The following is a 17,686-nucleotide window of genomic DNA, read 5'->3' as shown; positions in this document are numbered from 1 at the left end:
GCGGTGCACAAGCTTCTCATTGCAGTGGCTTCTCTTATTGCAGAACACAGCCTCTAGGCATATGGGCTTCAGCAGTTGTGGCTTCCGGGCTCTAGAGCACAGGTTCAATAGCTATGGGGCATGGGCTTGAATACTCCTTGGAAGGACTGACGCTGAAGCTGAATCTCCAATATGTTGGCCACCTGATGCAAAGAGCTGACTCATTAGAAAAGATCCTGATACTGGGAAAGATTAAAGGCAGGAGGAGAAAGGGATGACAGAGGACGAAATAGTTGGATGGCATCACCAACTTGATGGACATGAGTTTGAGTAAGCTCTGGGAGATGGTGAAGGACAGGAAAGCCTGGAGTGCTGCAGTTCCACGGGGTCAAAAAGAGTCGGACATTACTGAGCGATTGAACAACAACAACAATTAGTTGTTGCTAATTAGTTGCTCTGAGGCGTGTGGGTCTTCCCAGACCAGGCATTGAACCTGTGTCCTCTGCATTGACAGGTGGATTCCTAACCACTGGACCACCAGGGAAGTCCTCAGCTCAATTTTTTTTTTTTTTTAAGTGGAAAAAATAATTTTATTATAATGCTACTACATTATATATATATACCACATAAAAATAACTTTTATTTCTTTCATCACTGGTTGGTTGGTTGGTTTAGTCGCTAAGTCGTGTCCGACTCTTGCGACCCTATAGACTGTAGCCTGCCAGGCTCCTCTGTCCGTAGGATTCTCCAGGCAAGAATACGGGAGTGGGTTGCCATTTCCTTCTCCCTCAGCTCAATTTTTAAAAAGAGCCAGTTGGAAAGTGGTGAGACTGGAATGCCTGGTACTGGTTACCCTCATGTGTCCTGTCCTAAGTGGACAGTGTCTCAGTGGACCTCCTTGGCAGGAAAGTATGGCTTTCACTTCATAGATAGAGATAGCAAGTCTCCTGGGGCTCTTGTTCCCCTCCAGGCAGTGAGGAGGGGAGCTGGGCATCAATCCTGGGCTGTCCTGGCTCTGGAGTCCGGGCCCTTCCCCTGTCAACACACGGACCAGCAGGAAGATGAGGTTCTCTGCTTTGAGACTGAAGTTTAAGTTTGCTCTTCCTGAAGCTATTAGCAGCCTGACGGCCACTTTGCTTAACAGAAATCATCGGGAAGGTACTTCATAAATGGGCTTGGGTTGAAAATCTTTCAACAAGTGGGGCCTCGGGGTGCAGGTGTGAGGGGGAGTGAAACGCCTGCTCCTTATGCCATGAGGAGATGGGGGCACATGGTCCTGGGTGGGCACCGAGGTCATGGGAAGTAGCCGAGAGCATCTGTGGAATGACCGCCCCTGATGGAGGGTGCTTGGGCCATGGCGCCTGTCAGCTCCTGGTTCAGCTTTCAGGGGGCTGGTTTCCCTGGCAAAGCCAAAATTCAGGCCTGAGGTGTCCCCTTGGACCCACCCTGTTCACTCCTCCAAGACAATCACCTCTGTGCCCGGGCAGGATGCTGGCTTCGCAACCCTAGCTCCCTGGGGCTATTGCTCGCACTTCAGAGTGAGTGAAGCTGATTCCTATGGAACCTTCCACTCCAGTGTTCACCAAGTTCCTCTGGGTCACAGCTCCTTGCAGGTCTCTGAAGGAAGAGGACCAGAAGGGGGTCTGCATGGATCTCAGAGGACAATGTCTCCCAATCAGCTATGGGTGTTTCAAGAAGCGGATTCCCAGACCCCACCTGTAGCATCAACATTCCTGAGATTTTGCTTTCTCCTCGAGGTCACCGGGTGATTCAGATGCAGGAGGTATTTGAACTTCAAGTTAAGGGCTCCAGACTAGGTCCTCTTATTCCTCTGCTTCTCTAAGACACATTCTGAGGGATGGCTGTGGAACCAAGGGAAGGCTGAGGTCCACCCTCAGAAGAGTCAGGAAGGGATTCATGGGACCTTTGCCTTTTGTACCTACAAAGTAGTCACAGAGGAGGCTGCTGCTGAGCTGAGTGGGAAGACAGAACCCAGAGCAAGGTCAATGCCACCTTCCATGCAGCCAGCTGCCCTTGGCCTAGGCATTCCCAGTGGGAACATCCCTTCGGCCCAGGAACAGCATTATCAGACCAGCAGCTGTTCTCCAGCCTAGGAAGAAAGGTTCCAGGGAGGTGTCAGCTTTCTCTCTTCTTGAAAGAAAGAAAGAAAAAGTCAGAGGAGAACCCCATGGATGGCAGAGAGGGCTGAAGCTGGGACAGGAATCCACCAAGTCCACCAGGAGTACGCTCGAGCAGTCCTGCCCGTCAGCAGCTGAACCCTGAGAAGCCCTCGGAGAGCCCTGAGTGGCTTCCTCCAGTCTTGCTCAGCCAGGACATCATTTGTTGATTCTAGAGTCCAATCCCTAGCTCATGATTTCCTCCCTGGTTGCCATGGCCCCGCACAGAAAACACAGCAAACTCCTGGCCCCAGGCAGCTCATTTATTTCAAATATTCCTTGCAGCTGGCCTCCAACCATGTTTGGGTGTCTGGACTGGAGCATGAACTAATTGCTCTGTCTTCAGCCCCCTCCCCAGCTCCCCCGGCATACTTTATGGTTCAGTAAATCCACATTCCTCATCTCGCGGCCGAGGAGGAGCAGGACTGAAGGCGGGTGGGGAGTCATGTGCAGGAGATGGACGGTGGAGGGAGGAGGGGGCTCTTCCCATCTATGGCCAAGCCCGAGAGCTTGCTACCTGCTTGAAGGCAGGGTATTAATTACAACCACATGGGCCAGTCTGCACCATGGTTTTATTAAGACCGCTCCCTTCAACACAAAACCCTGCTCCCCAGAAGTCTCCCGGTAACACAAAGGCCCTTATTTTCCCTCTGTGTCTGCCACCCACCCCCATCCCCTCTCCACCCCCTGACCCTTCTCCTCCTCCTGCCATCTCCTTCTAAGCAAGTTGGAGTGGCAACCCAGACATGAACTCCAACCTAAAAATAAGTTCAGCCCACCCCTTTCCTCCAACCGCATCTGGGGAAGGCATCTAGGGGTCCCTTCTCCCAACACCCACCTTGATCTTTGGAGACTTTACCTGGGAAGAAAGCATACCTCTCAGGAAGTTGGATGAGAAACGTTTGGTCCATTCTCAGAGACCAATTCCAACCTGGGAACTGTCATTTTCCAGAAGTACAAGAGCTATGAAAGCATGTGTTTGCACACTTGCTGATATGTCTGGCTCAGTTCTAGAGCCTTATGTCACAGGACTTCCCTGGTGGTACAGTGGTTAGGAATCTGCCTGCCAATGCAAGGGACACAGGTTCAATTCCTGGTCTGGGAAGATTCCACATGCCGTAGAGCAGCACAGCCCATGGCTCCACAACGACTGAGCCCACGTGAAACAACTACTGAAGCCCCTGTGCCTAGAGCCCATGCTCCACAACAAGGGAAGCCACTGCAATGAGAAGTCCATACACCACAACTAGAGAGTAGCCCTCGATCACCACTGCTAGAGAAAGCCAATGCACAGCAATGAAGACCCAGTGCAAACAAAAATAAATAATTTTAAAAATATATATTTTAAAAAAATTAAAGACTTCTGTCACTCTTGCTACCCTCCTCAGAGATGGGGACCATGGTGACACAACTTTGCAGAGGCTCACCAGGATCACACAGTTCATGAGGGTCAGAGAAACACTGGAACCCAGGTCTGACTCAGGAGGCCACATGCTCCTTGCTGGGCCAACCCAGCCACACACCGAAAGGATTTCCTTTTACCCTGCAACTTTTCGAGGAATAGAGTTGACCTAGTCACTACCAGTTGTCTCCAAACTCTCACAGAAGGTCACCTGGGGAGCTGGAGGGAGTCACGTATCCCTGGACCTGATCCCAGAAATGTCCCTTCTGTCCATCTCAGGCAGGGTCCAGAGACGAGCATCTTAACTAACACCCCTCAGCTGGTTCTGATGCAAGTTGTCTCAGGAAAGCTGACCAGGAGGTTCTCAGAGAAAGCGACAGGGGACCTTGTTCCCAGGGGTCTTGGTCCCTCAGACCAGGGCAGTTTGCCCAGCACCAGCAGATCCCAACATGCCTTTAGAATGAAAAGTGCCCACAGGGAGCAGAGGGCTTCCCAGATGGCTCAGTGGTAAAGAATCTGCCTCCCAATGCAGGAGACGCAGGAGACATGAGTTCGATCCCTGGGTTGGGAAGATCCCCTGGAGGAGAAATGGCGACCCACTCCAGTATTCTTGCCTGGGAATTCCCATGGACAGAGGAGCCTGGCAGGCTACAGTCCATGGGGTCGCCAAGTGTTGGATATAATTGAGTGACTGAGCACAAATGCATACACACAGGGAGCGGAATGCACTCTTGTTAATTCTTTGGAAACTAGTCATGATGTGTGGTCATATCTAGTAAACTTCTTGACTCTTCACTTTATCAGTTACCAGTCCTCTCAGCCAGAACTTCCTGTCTTCTCCACTGGGGTGCGGAGAGGAGAGCAGCTAGCAGAATGGGCTCATTCAGCCTTCCTGTGCGCTTGGCACTGGGGATGCAAAGATGGGTGAAAGACCAGCTCCTTTAGCTGAGTGCCCAGTGCTTGGACTCTGAAAAGCCAACAGTCAACTCAACAATGAGCCAAGGTTCCTTGCTGATGTGCAGAATCCATTCTACTAGCTCAGTGAGCCCCTAACTCTGAGCTGCAGGCTCACGAACTTCTGAAAAGGATGGGGATGTTCTAGGATCATCCCTCTGGGATTCTTCTCCTCCATGTGGGACCCCTGTTGGCACCTCATCACCCCATTATCTGTTGTTGAAAACCATGGACCCAGGAGGGGTCCGTCATGCCCTTTCCCTTCCCCTAAAGCTCAAAGTTTGGGCAGATCCCCTGGAGGAGGGCATGGCAACCCACTCCAGTATTCTCACCTGGAGAATCTCATGGACAGAGGAGCCTGGCAGGCTACAGTCCATGGGGTTGCAAAGGGTCGGACATGACTAAAGCGACTAAGCACAGCACAGCACAGAGCTCAAAGAGGGACTCCAAAGCGCCTTTGTATTTTAATAAACTTTCCTTTATTAGGTTACTGACTATTATCAACCATCATAAAATAGAAGAGGAGTTTCAAAACTGTACAGGCCACAAGGCTCTGGGCTGAGAGGAAAGTTGGGTGGGGCTGAGGTTCGGGGAGCTGGGGTGTCGGGGGTGCAGAGAGATGACAAGGAGCCTGGGGGTTTGTCCAGCGTCTGTGGGAGACGACTGGGTCAAGACGATAAGGCTGGGATCTGTCTAATGAGACCCTCTCATGTGTAACATTCATCAGAACATGGCCCACCCTGAAACAGGAGTGAGGACAGTCTTTAAACGTCTCAGGTTCGGTTCCTCCCACCCACTGGGGGAAAAACAAACCTCCGAATAGCAAGGGGAAATTTACATTCCTCACCCAGCCTTGGCACCAATTTTGTGCTTTAAAAAATATACTCCACTGGAAGACTTTTTTTTTTTTTAAAAAAAGGTACCCTACAGCAGCTGTTTAAAACATAATTTTTATGGACAAATATATATGCATATATATTAAACATTTTAAACAAATAAAGTCATCTATTGTACCTGTACAGAAATGAACAGAAGGCAGATTCTAAGAGGGTGGACTTCAAGACATAAGAAAAGGTGACTTGGTGGCAGGTGCTGGGGTCTGCTACATGGGGGAGTTGTGCAAGGGAGGGTGCATCCCCCCGCTGCAGGCTGCCCGCCCCACCCCACCCTGCCCCACCCCACGGCTCTGGGGCACCGTGATGAACTGAGGCTGCTCCACTTCAGCCCAGAGCCCCGACAAGGCACCAAGCAGAGATAGGCACTGGCTTTGAGGACACACAACTCTGCTCTGATCTCCCCCACCCTGCCCTGCCCCTGGCCTCTCAGACCTACTCATCCCCCTGTCTTGTTTCGGCAGGTCCTCGACGGGGGAAGCCAGAGCTTCCGAGTATTCACGTGGCAAATCTCAGGTAGGAAAGCGAAAACAAAACCAAACCCACACCAAAAAACCCCACAGACTAAAAAAATTAAACCACGTGCAAAAATGGATGAGCCCGAGTGACAAGTGGCTGTCTAGGGGGACGCAGGGAGCTGCCACCGCCCTTGCAGACAGGTCCCCAAGACACTCATTATTGCACGTGAGGTGCCCTTCCAGGGGCCTGCTCGGGCACTCAGGAGCAGAGCCCCCTGGAAACTGTAGATCAAGGGACCCACACAAAGGCCCCCCTGTGCCCACACAGGGACACATCACAAACATGACCCAGCGAAAGGGCCAGGTGAGGCACACACATCTCAGGAAGGGGCAGGTGGAAGAAAAGCAACATAACACTCCAGAGAGAAGTGACCCGAACAAAGTGTCCTTTCTAAATGGAATAAATAAATGGCTTTTGTTACTGTTCAAAGAATAAATACAGGGTATGGAGGCACGGGCAGCCAGGACTGATGCTGGGTGCTCATGCGTCTAGGGAAGGTCCCATTTTGGTTTCTGCGTCGGCGGCCATGCTGAGCTTCTGACATCCTGAGCTTCGTCCGCTGTGGCTGCCCTGCTGGGCAGGCGCTGACCCTCATCTAAGCACCTTAGCACCCCTGGGATCTGTTCTCGGCACCGGGGGGTCCTGGCAGGTGTGGGGAGCACCCAGGCCACCCCAAGAGCAGATCAGAGCTCAGGGCAGCAGTTTATCCTCTGTGTTTTTTCCAAGGAGGGGCTGTGGTACAGCATGCGGGGGACTTCTGCCAAGGTCCAGAAGGGGAGCAGAAGGGCCCGTATCCAAAGCCGTCTGTGTCCGGCTGGGCAGCCAGGGAGGATGAAAAGGAAGTCGGGACTTCCTCCCACGCCTCGGACGCCGGTCCAAGGCTCGTGGTGCTGTGCTGGCTCAGTGAGTTGGCACCGGGGGGGTGGTTGTGCTGGTGGTCCCAGGCGGAGCGTCACTGGTAGAGGAGGTAGGCCTTGAGGGAGGCGGGCAGTGGCAGCGCGTGGATCTCACCCAGGCGCCCCTTCCCCAGGGCCAGGCGCACTGAGCGACGGCAGAGATCCATGAGCGGTAAGGGCTCCGCTGCGGATACAGGAGAGAGAGGACGCCTGTTAGTACAGCTCTGGGTGGTTTGAGAGCAAACACTAACAACAGCAGCAATAGCATCACTGACCGATACTAGACGTTTTTAAAAAAAATGTTTATTGATCTGTTTATTTGGCTGCACGGGGTCTTGGTTGGTCGAACTCAGGCCCTGTGCATTGGAAACTCAGACTCTTAGCCACCGGACCACCATGGAAGTCTTGATACTAGTTTAATATCCAGATGACTACAAATTAACTCTTTTACTTTTTTTTTGGCCATGCAGCGTGGCTTATGGGATCTTAGTTCTTCAACCGGGGGTGGAACCTGGACCCTCGGTAGTGAAAGCGTGGAGTCCTAACCTCTGGACCACCAAAAGTTCCCCTCATTTTACCTTTTTAAAAAATATATATTTATTTTTAATTGATTGATTATTGCTTTACAATACTGGTTTGATTTCTGTCTCATTTTACCTTTTAAATGAGTTATTAATTGCTAACACAGAAAACTCACTGGGCCAGGCCCCCTTGTAAGCCCTCATTTAATCCCCATGACGGTCTGTTATGAATGATTTAATAATCACAGGGAGATACATACCATGATCATCATCCCCATTTTACTGATGAGAAAACTGAGGGATAGCGTCCAAATAACTTGCCCAGGGCCACACCACTGGCAGGACAAGGAGCAAGGGTTAGGATCAGGGTTAGCTCTAAGCCACTGAACTAGAGGCCCTCTTCATAGACTCTCCCCTGCACATATCCAGTCCCAGAGCGCACTCAGTCTTTCAGGAGGAGAATCATTCTGTGTTAACCCGACTGCTCACAGGAATGGTTCTCCTCTCCGTTTTACAGCTGAGGGCGCTCAGGTGCAGAGGGGCCCGAAGTGCCAGGATTACAGGCCGGGATCCAAACCCCTGCAGTCGGGGCCCAGTTCATGGCAGAGCTGATCAGGAACCGGGATCCCAGGGGGCTTCTGGCAGCAGCCTGCAAGGGCACCTCTGCCCTCATGTTCCTGGGAGGGCCCGAGACCTAGCTTCCTACAAGAGTCTCCACACAGTCTGCATCTCAGATAAACCCTCTGCTCCAGAAGGAACCAGAAAGCCATGCCCTCCAAGGCCCCAGAGGCTGCTGGGTTGTGATGGGCTCTGCTCATCTCCCCTCCCCCCCATGCCCAGCTGACTCCTCCTTGCTCTCATCCATGCAGCCAGGTACAGGTGGGCACACATGAACGGCTCGGGGTCCCCACCCCATGGGGTCCTGGACACACAAAGAGCTGAAGTGAGTGGATCTGTGACCTTGTCCACAGTCTCCCCAAACTTCCTTGTGAACAAAATAAAAAGTCAAACCAAAAAACCGAGAAAACCCCCAGCATTTCCCTTGAGATCCCATTCCACCAATTAAAAAGTGGATGAAAGTTCTTTAATATTCACCAGTGTGTCTCAGAATATTAAGAAGAATATTTAAAAATTCAGTCATTGGGAATTCCCTGGTGGTCCAGTTCGATTCCTGGGTTGGGAAGATCCGCTGGAGCAGGGATAGGCTACCCACTCCAGTCTTCTTGGGCTTCCCTTGTGGCTCAGCTGGTAAAGAATCTGCCTGCAATGCGGGAGACCTGGGTTTGATACCCGGGTTGGGAAGATCTCCTGGAGAAGGGAAAGGCTACCCACTCCAGTATGCTGGCCTGGAGAATTCCATGGACTGTATAATCCATGGTGCCACAAAGAGTCGGACACGACTGAGAGTGACTTTCACATACATCACATACCAGTGGTTAAGACTTGGTGCTTATGCTGCTGAGGGCTTGGGATCAATCCCTGGTCAGGGAACTAAGATCTGGCAAACTGTGCACAGTGTGGCCAAAAATATAAATAAATAAAAAATTCAGCGATTGAAGACCAAATCCTAAGGCTGGTGGTTTTTGGGGAAACAGGGAATGACTGAGTAGGGGTTCCCTTTGGTGATGATGAAAGTGTTCTAAGATGAACCACACCAGTGGCTACACAGCCATTAGTAAGCTAGAGGTCACCGCACGGTGCAATTTAATGGGTGAATTGCATGGCATGTGAATTATATCACAGTAAAGCTGTTATTTAAAAAAAGAATACATCTTAGGCTTGACAGGGCATTTATGAAATTCCAGGCTTTAAAAGAAGACAAACAATAGCTCTTTATCTCCCCTGGGCAGTCCCAGGAGACAGGATAGTAGTAGTAGTGTCAGTTGCTCAGTTATGTCTGACTCTTTGAGACCCCACGCAGCCAGCCTGTCAGGCTCCTCAGTCCATGGAATTCTCCAGGCAAGAATACTGGAGTGGGTAGCCATGTCCTCCTCCAGGGGATCTTCCCAACCCAGGAAGTGAACCCAGGTCTCCCACATTGTAGGCAGATTCTTTACTGTCTGAGCTACCAGGGAATCCCAGGAGACAGGATGGAAGTGGTAGATGCTTTTCATGGAAAGCTTTGAAATGGGGCTTTTCCTGGAGGAAGGAGGATTAACTAAATGATGTTCCATCTGTTTGGGTCAAGGATCCCACAGACTCCTGGTGGGTCGGGATGGAATTGCCCCACCTGCTGGCCTGCAGAGACCTTATCTCCTTCACTGGACCGCCTTGGTGACCCCAGACCTGGCCCCTCACCTTCACCTGCATAGCAGCCTGACCTCGAGCAAATGGTTTCCTCCCCCCAGGCCTCGGCTTCCCCAGATGGAAGACGAGGGGTCTGGACAAGACGTTCCCCAGAGTCCCATTGGCTGAGCTCCTGAAGGCCAGTGATGCCAGAGTGAGGAGCGAGTGGTCCTCCAAGCCTTTGGGTGGGGGAACTGGGCTCCTCTCCTCCACTCAGAGGGCTTCCCAGAAGGTGCAGTGGTAAAGAATCCGTCTGCCAGTGAAGGAGATGTTGGAGACACAGCTTCAATCCCTGGGTTGGGAAGGTCCCCTGGAGAAGGAAATGGCAACCCTCTCCAGTATTCTTGCCTGGAGAATCCCAAGGACAGAGGAGCCTGGTGGGCTATGGTTCATGGGGTTGCAAAGAATCAGACATGACTGAGCAACTGAGCACGCATGCCTCCACTCAGAAACTCTCCTCCATCCTCCTCCAGCACTGCCTCCTTCAAGGATGTGGCTCAGCCCCAGAGGGGCTTCCCCTCATGTCTGAAGGCAATTGAGAAAGCTTCAAAAGCCACTGACTATGATGGAGAGCCTGCTGGGCCATGGGAAGGGCTGAGAGGGAGTTCCCGTTCCCACCTCTTGGCTAAATGGGTATCAAGTCAGCTCATCAACACCCTCAGGAAGAAATGTTTCTAAACAGTAGGTCATCCTCACCCCTACCCCACCCACTGCCGATTTTGCAAGAGGCAAGACTATGATGCCCGGGGTCCTGGTCTGATTGCAGAGACTGAGCGCAAGACTCCAGAGACGGATGTGGACATTATGCCAGGAAAAACATCTGTCCCACAGACTCTGGTTGGTCACAACCAAGACCCAGAAGGCCTTCCCGACCTCAGTCCTTTTGCCTGGGGGTGGGGAGTAGGGGGCTGTAGGCTCTGTTTCTGGCTCCATCCACACGGAGTGTGGCTCAGGAATCAGGAAGTGAGTGAGTGAGTGAAGTCGCTCAGTCGTGTCCGACTCTTTGCGATCCCATGGACTGTAGCCTACCAGGCTCCTCCGTCCATGGGATTCTCCAGGCAAGAATACTGGAGTGGGTTGCCATTTCCTTCTCCAGGGGATCTTCCCGACCCAGTAATCGAACCCGGGTCTCCTGCATTGGAGGCAGACGCTTTAAGCTCTGAGCCACCAGGGAAGTCCTAATCAGGAAGTGAAGCTGGCACTATTTACAGGAGCAGAAGGACAACGAACTGGACGAGGCCATGTGCTCACATCCACATCTCCAGGATGAGCAACCACCTGGTGGCCGATTTGAACATGCACGGCCAGGGTCGCCTCCTAGTTCTCCAAGAGATGCCCACCCAGAGCCCCAGAGCCTGGTTCTGTGTCCAGTCCATGGGCAGTGAATGGACTTTGGGTCTGTGAAGTCAAGGATGTATGTCTCAAGTCAGGAAGTACCCAGTTCAGAGATGTTTCCACCTGCTACCTTCCCGGCTCCCAGGTCTGGCCTCGCTCTCACTCCTCCAAGCATCTTGCTGTGAAAATGCTCTGGAAATGGATTCTAGAAAGTCATAGGGGGAGGACAACCATCCTAGGACATGTATTTTACATTAAGCAGTATTTACAAAAAAAAAAAAAGAGGGCTTCCCCAATGGCTCAATGGTAAAGAATCCACCTGCCAGTGCAGGAGATGTGGGTTTGATCTCTGAGTTGGGAAGATCTCCTGAAGAAGGAAATGGCAACCCACTCTAGTATTCTTGCCTGGGATATCCCATGGACAGAGGAGCCTGGCAGGCTACAGACCATGGGGTTGCAAAGAGTCAGACATGACTGAGTGACTAAAACAACATCAAACACAAAGTAGGAAGCAAAACAAAACATCAACCCCTTGTTTTTGCCAACAGGTGAAGGGTGCCTGACACCTGGTCAGGTAGCGGGGGCATGCTTGCTTCTCTATCCCCCAGTTCCAAGAACCTGCTGTCCTCATATGTCTCCCTGCCTCCTATGGCCCTTCTCCCCCAGAAGGAAGCCCTTGCAGGGTGGGGTGATCTGTCTCCCCAACAAGGAGCTCCCCCGAGAGCTAGAACGGGGATGCAGGAAGGATCCAGTGTCGGGTGAGGAGGACATGGGGAGGGGGTCACCAGGGCAAAAAGCAGAAGAGCTGGGCCTCTCCTGAACCCACAATCATGACAAATCACACCACATTTATCTGGGAACCAAAAAAGGGAGAATTTGAAAATGCTGAACTGCAAGGAAATGCTTCCTTAATGGGAGGTGCCATTGAAAGTAGGGGGGAGAGATGCAGGAGGACTATCCTTTGAGTGACAGCTGGTCTGCTGCTTGAAAATAAGCCTTTCCTGGGACTTCTCTGTGGTCTACTGGCTAAGACTCTGTGCTCCCAGTGCAGGGGGCCCAGGTTCAATTCCTAGTCAGGGAACTAGATCCCACAGGCCACAACTAAGACCTGGTGCAGCCAAACAAATAAATATTTAAAAAAAAAAAAAAAAGGCCTGGGCTCAGTGGTAAAGAATCCACCTGCCAATCCAGGAGGCACGGGTTTGACCCCTAATCAGGAAGATCCCACATCCTGCAGAGAAACTAAGCCTGTGCAACACAACTATTGAGCCTGTGCTCTAGAGTCGCAATTACTGAAGCCCACAATGCCCTAGAACCCGTGTTCTGCAACAAGAGATACCATCACAATGAAAAGCCCAAGCACCGAAACTAGAGAGTAGCCCCTGCTCACTGCAACTAGAGAAAGCCCTCACAGCAATGAAGACCCAACACAGCTGAAAAAAAAATAGGCCTTTCCTTCTGCATCTCCAGGGAGTGGAGTGGGCAGGCCTAGGAGCCAAACTGGGCCCTGTTTCCCCTCTTCAATGGCCATTGCCACCCCTTCTTCCCAGAAAAGAGCAAGATGACACAGCAGCCCTGCTGGTTGCAGCCTCAGCCCCAGAGACCTTGAGCCCCAAGGTAGAGTCAGAACAAGTGGTCTGTGATCAGAGGTGGTTGGACAGTGGTAGAGGTCATGCAAGGACACACAGCCTTTGCTCTGGCCCTGTCCAGGCCAGCTTAGCTCAGGGTCCCGGCACTGGGGCAGGGACTCTTCCGGGGAGGGTCCACCTGGCGTTTGGGGGAAGGCAGACTGGGAGGACAAAATGCCCACTGCAGCACCCAGGGTGGGGTGAGGCGGGGGAGGGGGTGCACAGGACTCTGGCGACTCTGGCTGACCCGCTCTGCAAACAGCTGCTCCCTGCTGAGGTCAGCACCTGGCAGTTGGGTTAAGTGGAACTGGGTGGAGAAGGAGGGAGTGGACTTTCCAGACGACCCAGGGAGCAGTACCAGGTTGGAAACACCTCGAAGACTGCAGAGCCCAGTCCAGGCCTGACACCAAGAAGATGTATCTGGTCAGACCTGGCCAGGGCTTCTACCTGTCATGCTCTGTTTCCTGGGTAGACTCTGACATCCCTCCTTCCTCAGCTGCATTGGGCAGTAAAGCAAACTCTCCTGGGCAGCGGACTTGGGTGCCCTTTGACCTCATCTGACAGATATCCACCATCAGAACTCTGGGCTCTGTCTCTTACCGCCTCGTCTCCCCCGAAGGCAGCAGCCCATGGAGGGGAAGGAACTGTGGGTGGGACAGCACCGCTCCCACCAAATTCAGGTCCATCTGAAAACCTCAGAGTGTAACTCTATTGGAAACAGGGTCTTTGGAGATGTAACTGGTTAACACGAGGTCACACTGGAGTAAGGCTTTCCTGGTGGCTCCGCGGTAAAGAATCTGCCTGCAATGCAGGAGCCACAGGAGACTCGGGTTCTATCCCTAGGTCAGAAAGATCCCCTGGAGGAGGGCATGGCAACCCACCCCTGTATTCTTGCCTGGAAAATCCCATGGACAGAGGAGCCTGGTGGGCTACTACGGTCCATAAAGTCACAAATAGTCGGACACGACTGAGTGACTGAGCACTCTCACGTACTGGAGTCGGATGGGCCCTGTCCTTATAAGAAGAGGTCACACCCAGAGGAGGCCACATGACCACGGAGGTAGAGACAGAGTGATGCGCCCACAAGCCAAGGCATGCTGGGATGGGACAGACTCTCAGAGCCCTAAGAAGGAAGTGACCCTGCTCACATCTTGATTTCAGATACCTGGACTCCTGAACTGAGACGGAATAGCATTTCTGTTACTTTAAGCCTCCCAGTTGGCGGTCATTTGTTCCTGTGGCCCCAGGAAATAACCACACCACCCTCCTCTCTACACCAGCCCCTTCCTCAGGCTTTTGAACCCACCCTATCCAGATGACCCTCGTCAGGGTCACCAGTGATCGCCTCGCTGCCAAAGCTGATGGACAAGTCTTGAGTGTACTTGACTTGGCATGAGTGTACTTGACTTGGCATGACTTTGTTCTTCCTGAAGTCCTTTTTTCATTTGGTGTCCAGAACACTACTCCTCCCCCTAGCCCCTCAGCCACTCCACTTCTCCTTCCTCATTAACTGCCCTAAACAATGACTCGCCCCAGGGCTGGGCCTCAGCCCTCTCCTCCTTCCTTTCCTTGGTGACCTCATCCAGGGTCAGAGCTTTCAGCTCTATCTTCACTGACCACTGTCCTGTCTCCAGACCTGCAGAGTCACTGTGACATGTTGAGTGAGCATCCCAAATGTCACTTCCCCACGTCCACGGTGTCCACCCTGGCCCTCAACCCCACCCCCACCTTTCCTCTGGACAACCATCAGGGCTCCTCCCTGGCCTCCTGGTGGCCCCTCCTGCCCCCACCGTCCGTTTCTACACAGCAGCTAAAGTGACCCTTCTAGGACATAAGATCAAACACCCTGCAGAGGCTGGGGTTGCTGCCTTACCCTCACAGGTTTCCCATCCAGATCCTCCTAAGCCAGCCAGCAGTGCAGAGTGGGGCCCATTCATGTCTGATTAGCAGAGTGGAAGGGGAGAAGCCAACGGGGCCCTGGCACTGCCTGGCATTACGGTGGGGACAGAGGAGTGTCCTCATCAGACACCAAGAGTGTGGAGGGGGCTCGAGCCTCTGGGCACTTCTAGTCTCCCCCCTCCACCCCGGGGTCCAGCTCAGGGGTGGGCTTCTCATAACACATGCCCATGCTCTTCTCGTCTCCCTCTACCCCTTTAAGTTTCCCAAACAAGAAAGATTGCAAAGGCATCTGACCTCCCATCTAATGCAGAGCTGACAGGGCATTGACCGATCACGCCCATCTGGGCCTCCGGGACTGCTTTGGCAGAACCACCGCTGAGCCTTGTCCTGACTCGGCAGGGGAACAGTTCTGTTTGTGCATGCCCTGATTCACCATGGGGGAACAGGCCCCTCCCGGCCGTTCTGAGGTCTGTGTTCTGTCCCGGAGCTGGGCACGTGAGCAGTGAAGCCATGCACTCCCGGCATCGGCACTGATGAACCTGTTTCCAGAGGCGCCAGGGCTGCCCCGTTCTTGGAGAGACCAAGTCTCAGAAGCCTGGACCCAACAGTTCACTCATCTGTCTGCACAGAGCAGGCATTACAGGACTTCCCTGTGGTCCAGTGGCTAAGACTCCGAGCTCCTAATGCATGGAGGCCGGGTTCAATCCGTGGTCAGGGAACTAGATCCCACATGCTGCAATTAAGAGTTCGCATGTTGCAACTAGAGATTCCACATGCTGCAATGAAGATCAAAGACTCCACATGCCACAACTAAGACCCAGTGCAGCCAAATAAATAAATATTTCAAAAAAAGCGGGGGGGATTGAACTCCCTGGGGCTGTGGTCACTCTCTACTAGGAAGAGATAAGCAGGACTACAGGCCAGGGTCCCAATCCTTACCCATCCCTGCACAGGGTAGATGTGGCTGTGAACACTCTAGCCTGACTCGTGGAGATGGACTCACAGAACTTGCCCTGCTGGTTCCCTAGACCAGGTCTGAGTGACTTCCTCAGGGAGGTTACCTGCTGGATACACACCTGCCAGGAGTACCAGAAGGACCTACGGTGCTGGGCTACACAGGTGAGGTAGACACCCCACCTAGCTGTGGGCTCACTGCCCTCACCTTGTCAGAGCCTGCCAGGAGCAGCAAGGGAAAGATGGGCGGCAGAGGGCTCCAAAGAGAAACATGTGTACCCCATGGAGTACAGGGGGCATCTGCTGTCAAATGAATGAGAGGTCGCTGGCTTTCACTATGTGGGCAGCCCTAGTACTCCCAGGATGCAAAGCCCAGCTCAACAATATGATGGTTACTGTGCTGAAGGTGATCAACTTCAGATCAAACCTGGAGGCAGATCAATCAGAAACAAACCACATCTGTCAAAGAGCATTCATCCACTGATCCTTTCATTCATTCAACCACCCATCCACCCATCTACTCAACTACCCATCCACCCATCCACCCATCCATCCACTCCTTTACTTATTCATCTATTCATCCACCCATCTGTCTATCCCCCCATCCATTCATTCACTCCTTTAGTCACTCACCCACTCAACTATGTTTCTATCCATCCATCCGTCCATCCATCCATCCACCCAATCCACCCATCTATCCATTCACTCCTTTAGTCCCTCACCCACTCACTCATCCATCTATCTATCTACCCATCCATCCATCCATCCATTCCTTTAGTCATATACCCACCCACCCATCCATCCATTCATGCATGTATGCATCCATCTACCCATCTATCTATCCATTCAACCATCCAACCACTCCTTTAGTCATCCATTCATCCATCCACCCATTCATCCACCCACACATCCACCCATCCATCCATCCACCATCCATCCATGAGATGCTGCCACATAATCTTCAGACTCTAGCTAGAAATCCCATCTAATCAGAGGCAAGGCAAGAGTCTGAGGATCTGAATGTTGGGGTGTCTACTTAAAGACATTTAAATTGTAACAACTGTAAACTTTTAGCTGGGCCCAGCCAGGACCAGCAGGGCAGGGGGAGGCCAGGGACACCACCACCAAAAAGAGAGCCGAGGACACTTACGGTCGAGTCCATTCAAGTAGCGCATGCGGATCTCACAGTGGCCCCAGACGGCACTCACTACAGGATACAGTTTTTTGCCCTTGAGTCCCCGAAAAGCTACTCCCATGTACTGTCCATCCACAATGAAGCTCAGGGTCCCGTCGTCCATATCCAGGGCCACCAGGAAGGAGTCGGGGACAATAAACGTCTCGTCCGGTTCCAAAAAGGCCGGGTACGTCTTGCTTGGCTGGTTTTTGCCGTCATGGTAGAGCCGGTTGCGCCCCAAGTCCCAGCCCCAGGACTCGTGGTTATTCCCCACGAGCGTTGTGTACCCCACGGAGTGCAGGGGGGCATCTGCCGTTGCCACCCCCACCACGGCATGGGTGCCCCGCTGCCTCATGGCCCACGTGATCTGCCATACGTGCAGCCCGCGTGTGTACCCGACTTTGCCCCTGATGGCGTCCGTGCTCTGGGCCACTGGATGCCGGTGGAAGATAAGCTTGTCGTCCTCCTTTACGAAGACGTTGAGCGAGCGATCATTGTTGTTCCAGGAGTGGAGCAGCTGGACGTCATAGGACACGGGGGGCATGTCCAGCAGCAGATCCAGGCGGGTGGGCTTGCAATAGTCCAGACCCTGGAGCTCCTGCTTCAAGGGCCGGTACGTGGGGTCCCTCATGTCCACCGTCTTGATCCCTCCGGTGACCTTCTGCCCCATGTCGGCCTCCCGTTTCACCTGGTCACCGACGCCCAAGACAAACTCATCAATGGTGGGGCCACTTCTCCAGTTTTCAATCAGGCCGGGACGGCACTCCTAACTGATGGTGCTAGGTGATGTGGAGCATCCGGTACTGCCTAGTGGATGGAAGGAGAAACAGGAGGTGAGCTGGGGGTGCAGAGAGAAGGGGAGAAATCCACTAGGTTCATATATCATACAGGCCTGTCCCTTCCATCACATCTGATTCCGGGCAGACCAGAGCCTCTGCACTGAGTGACATTCTCTCTGTCCCTACAGCTAGGTTAGCATAAGGGAGGGGGCCTTGCACCTGTAAGTCTGTGTGGAGAGATGGGCTTGGGGGCAGGTGTTACGCCCAGCTGTGTCTGGTGTCCAGCCTGA

The 17,686-nt window shown here is 52.7% G+C and overlaps 1 protein-coding gene across 3 annotated transcripts in view; it reads right to left on the bottom strand.

The window, feature by feature from the left end:
- Positions 1–4,968: 4,968 nt before the first annotated feature.
- Positions 4,969–17,686, bottom strand: part of SPSB1 (splA/ryanodine receptor domain and SOCS box containing 1) — a 74,591-nt gene continuing 61,873 nt past the window's right edge. For all 3 annotated transcript variants that reach the window (XM_081489346.1, XM_081489348.1, XM_081489347.1), the window contains exons 2-3: positions 16,594–17,424; positions 4,969–7,004 (exon numbers count right to left, since the gene is read on the bottom strand). In XM_081489346.1, the coding sequence (XP_081345472.1) occupies positions 6,877–7,004; positions 16,594–17,287 (822 nt within the window). In that variant the 5' untranslated portion in view covers positions 17,288–17,424 and the 3' untranslated portion in view covers positions 4,969–6,876. The remainder of the gene's footprint in view (positions 7,005–16,593; positions 17,425–17,686) is intronic.

Source organism: Giraffa tippelskirchi, chromosome 5, assembly GCF_054371585.1.
Source record: "Giraffa tippelskirchi isolate mGirTip1 chromosome 5, T2T-mGirTip1v1.2.pri, whole genome shotgun sequence".
In the NCBI taxonomy this organism is placed as follows: Eukaryota; Metazoa; Chordata; class Mammalia; order Artiodactyla; family Giraffidae; genus Giraffa; species Giraffa tippelskirchi.
The sequence above is the reverse complement of the archived record's forward strand: the minus strand, read 5'-3'. Positions and strand labels throughout refer to the sequence as shown.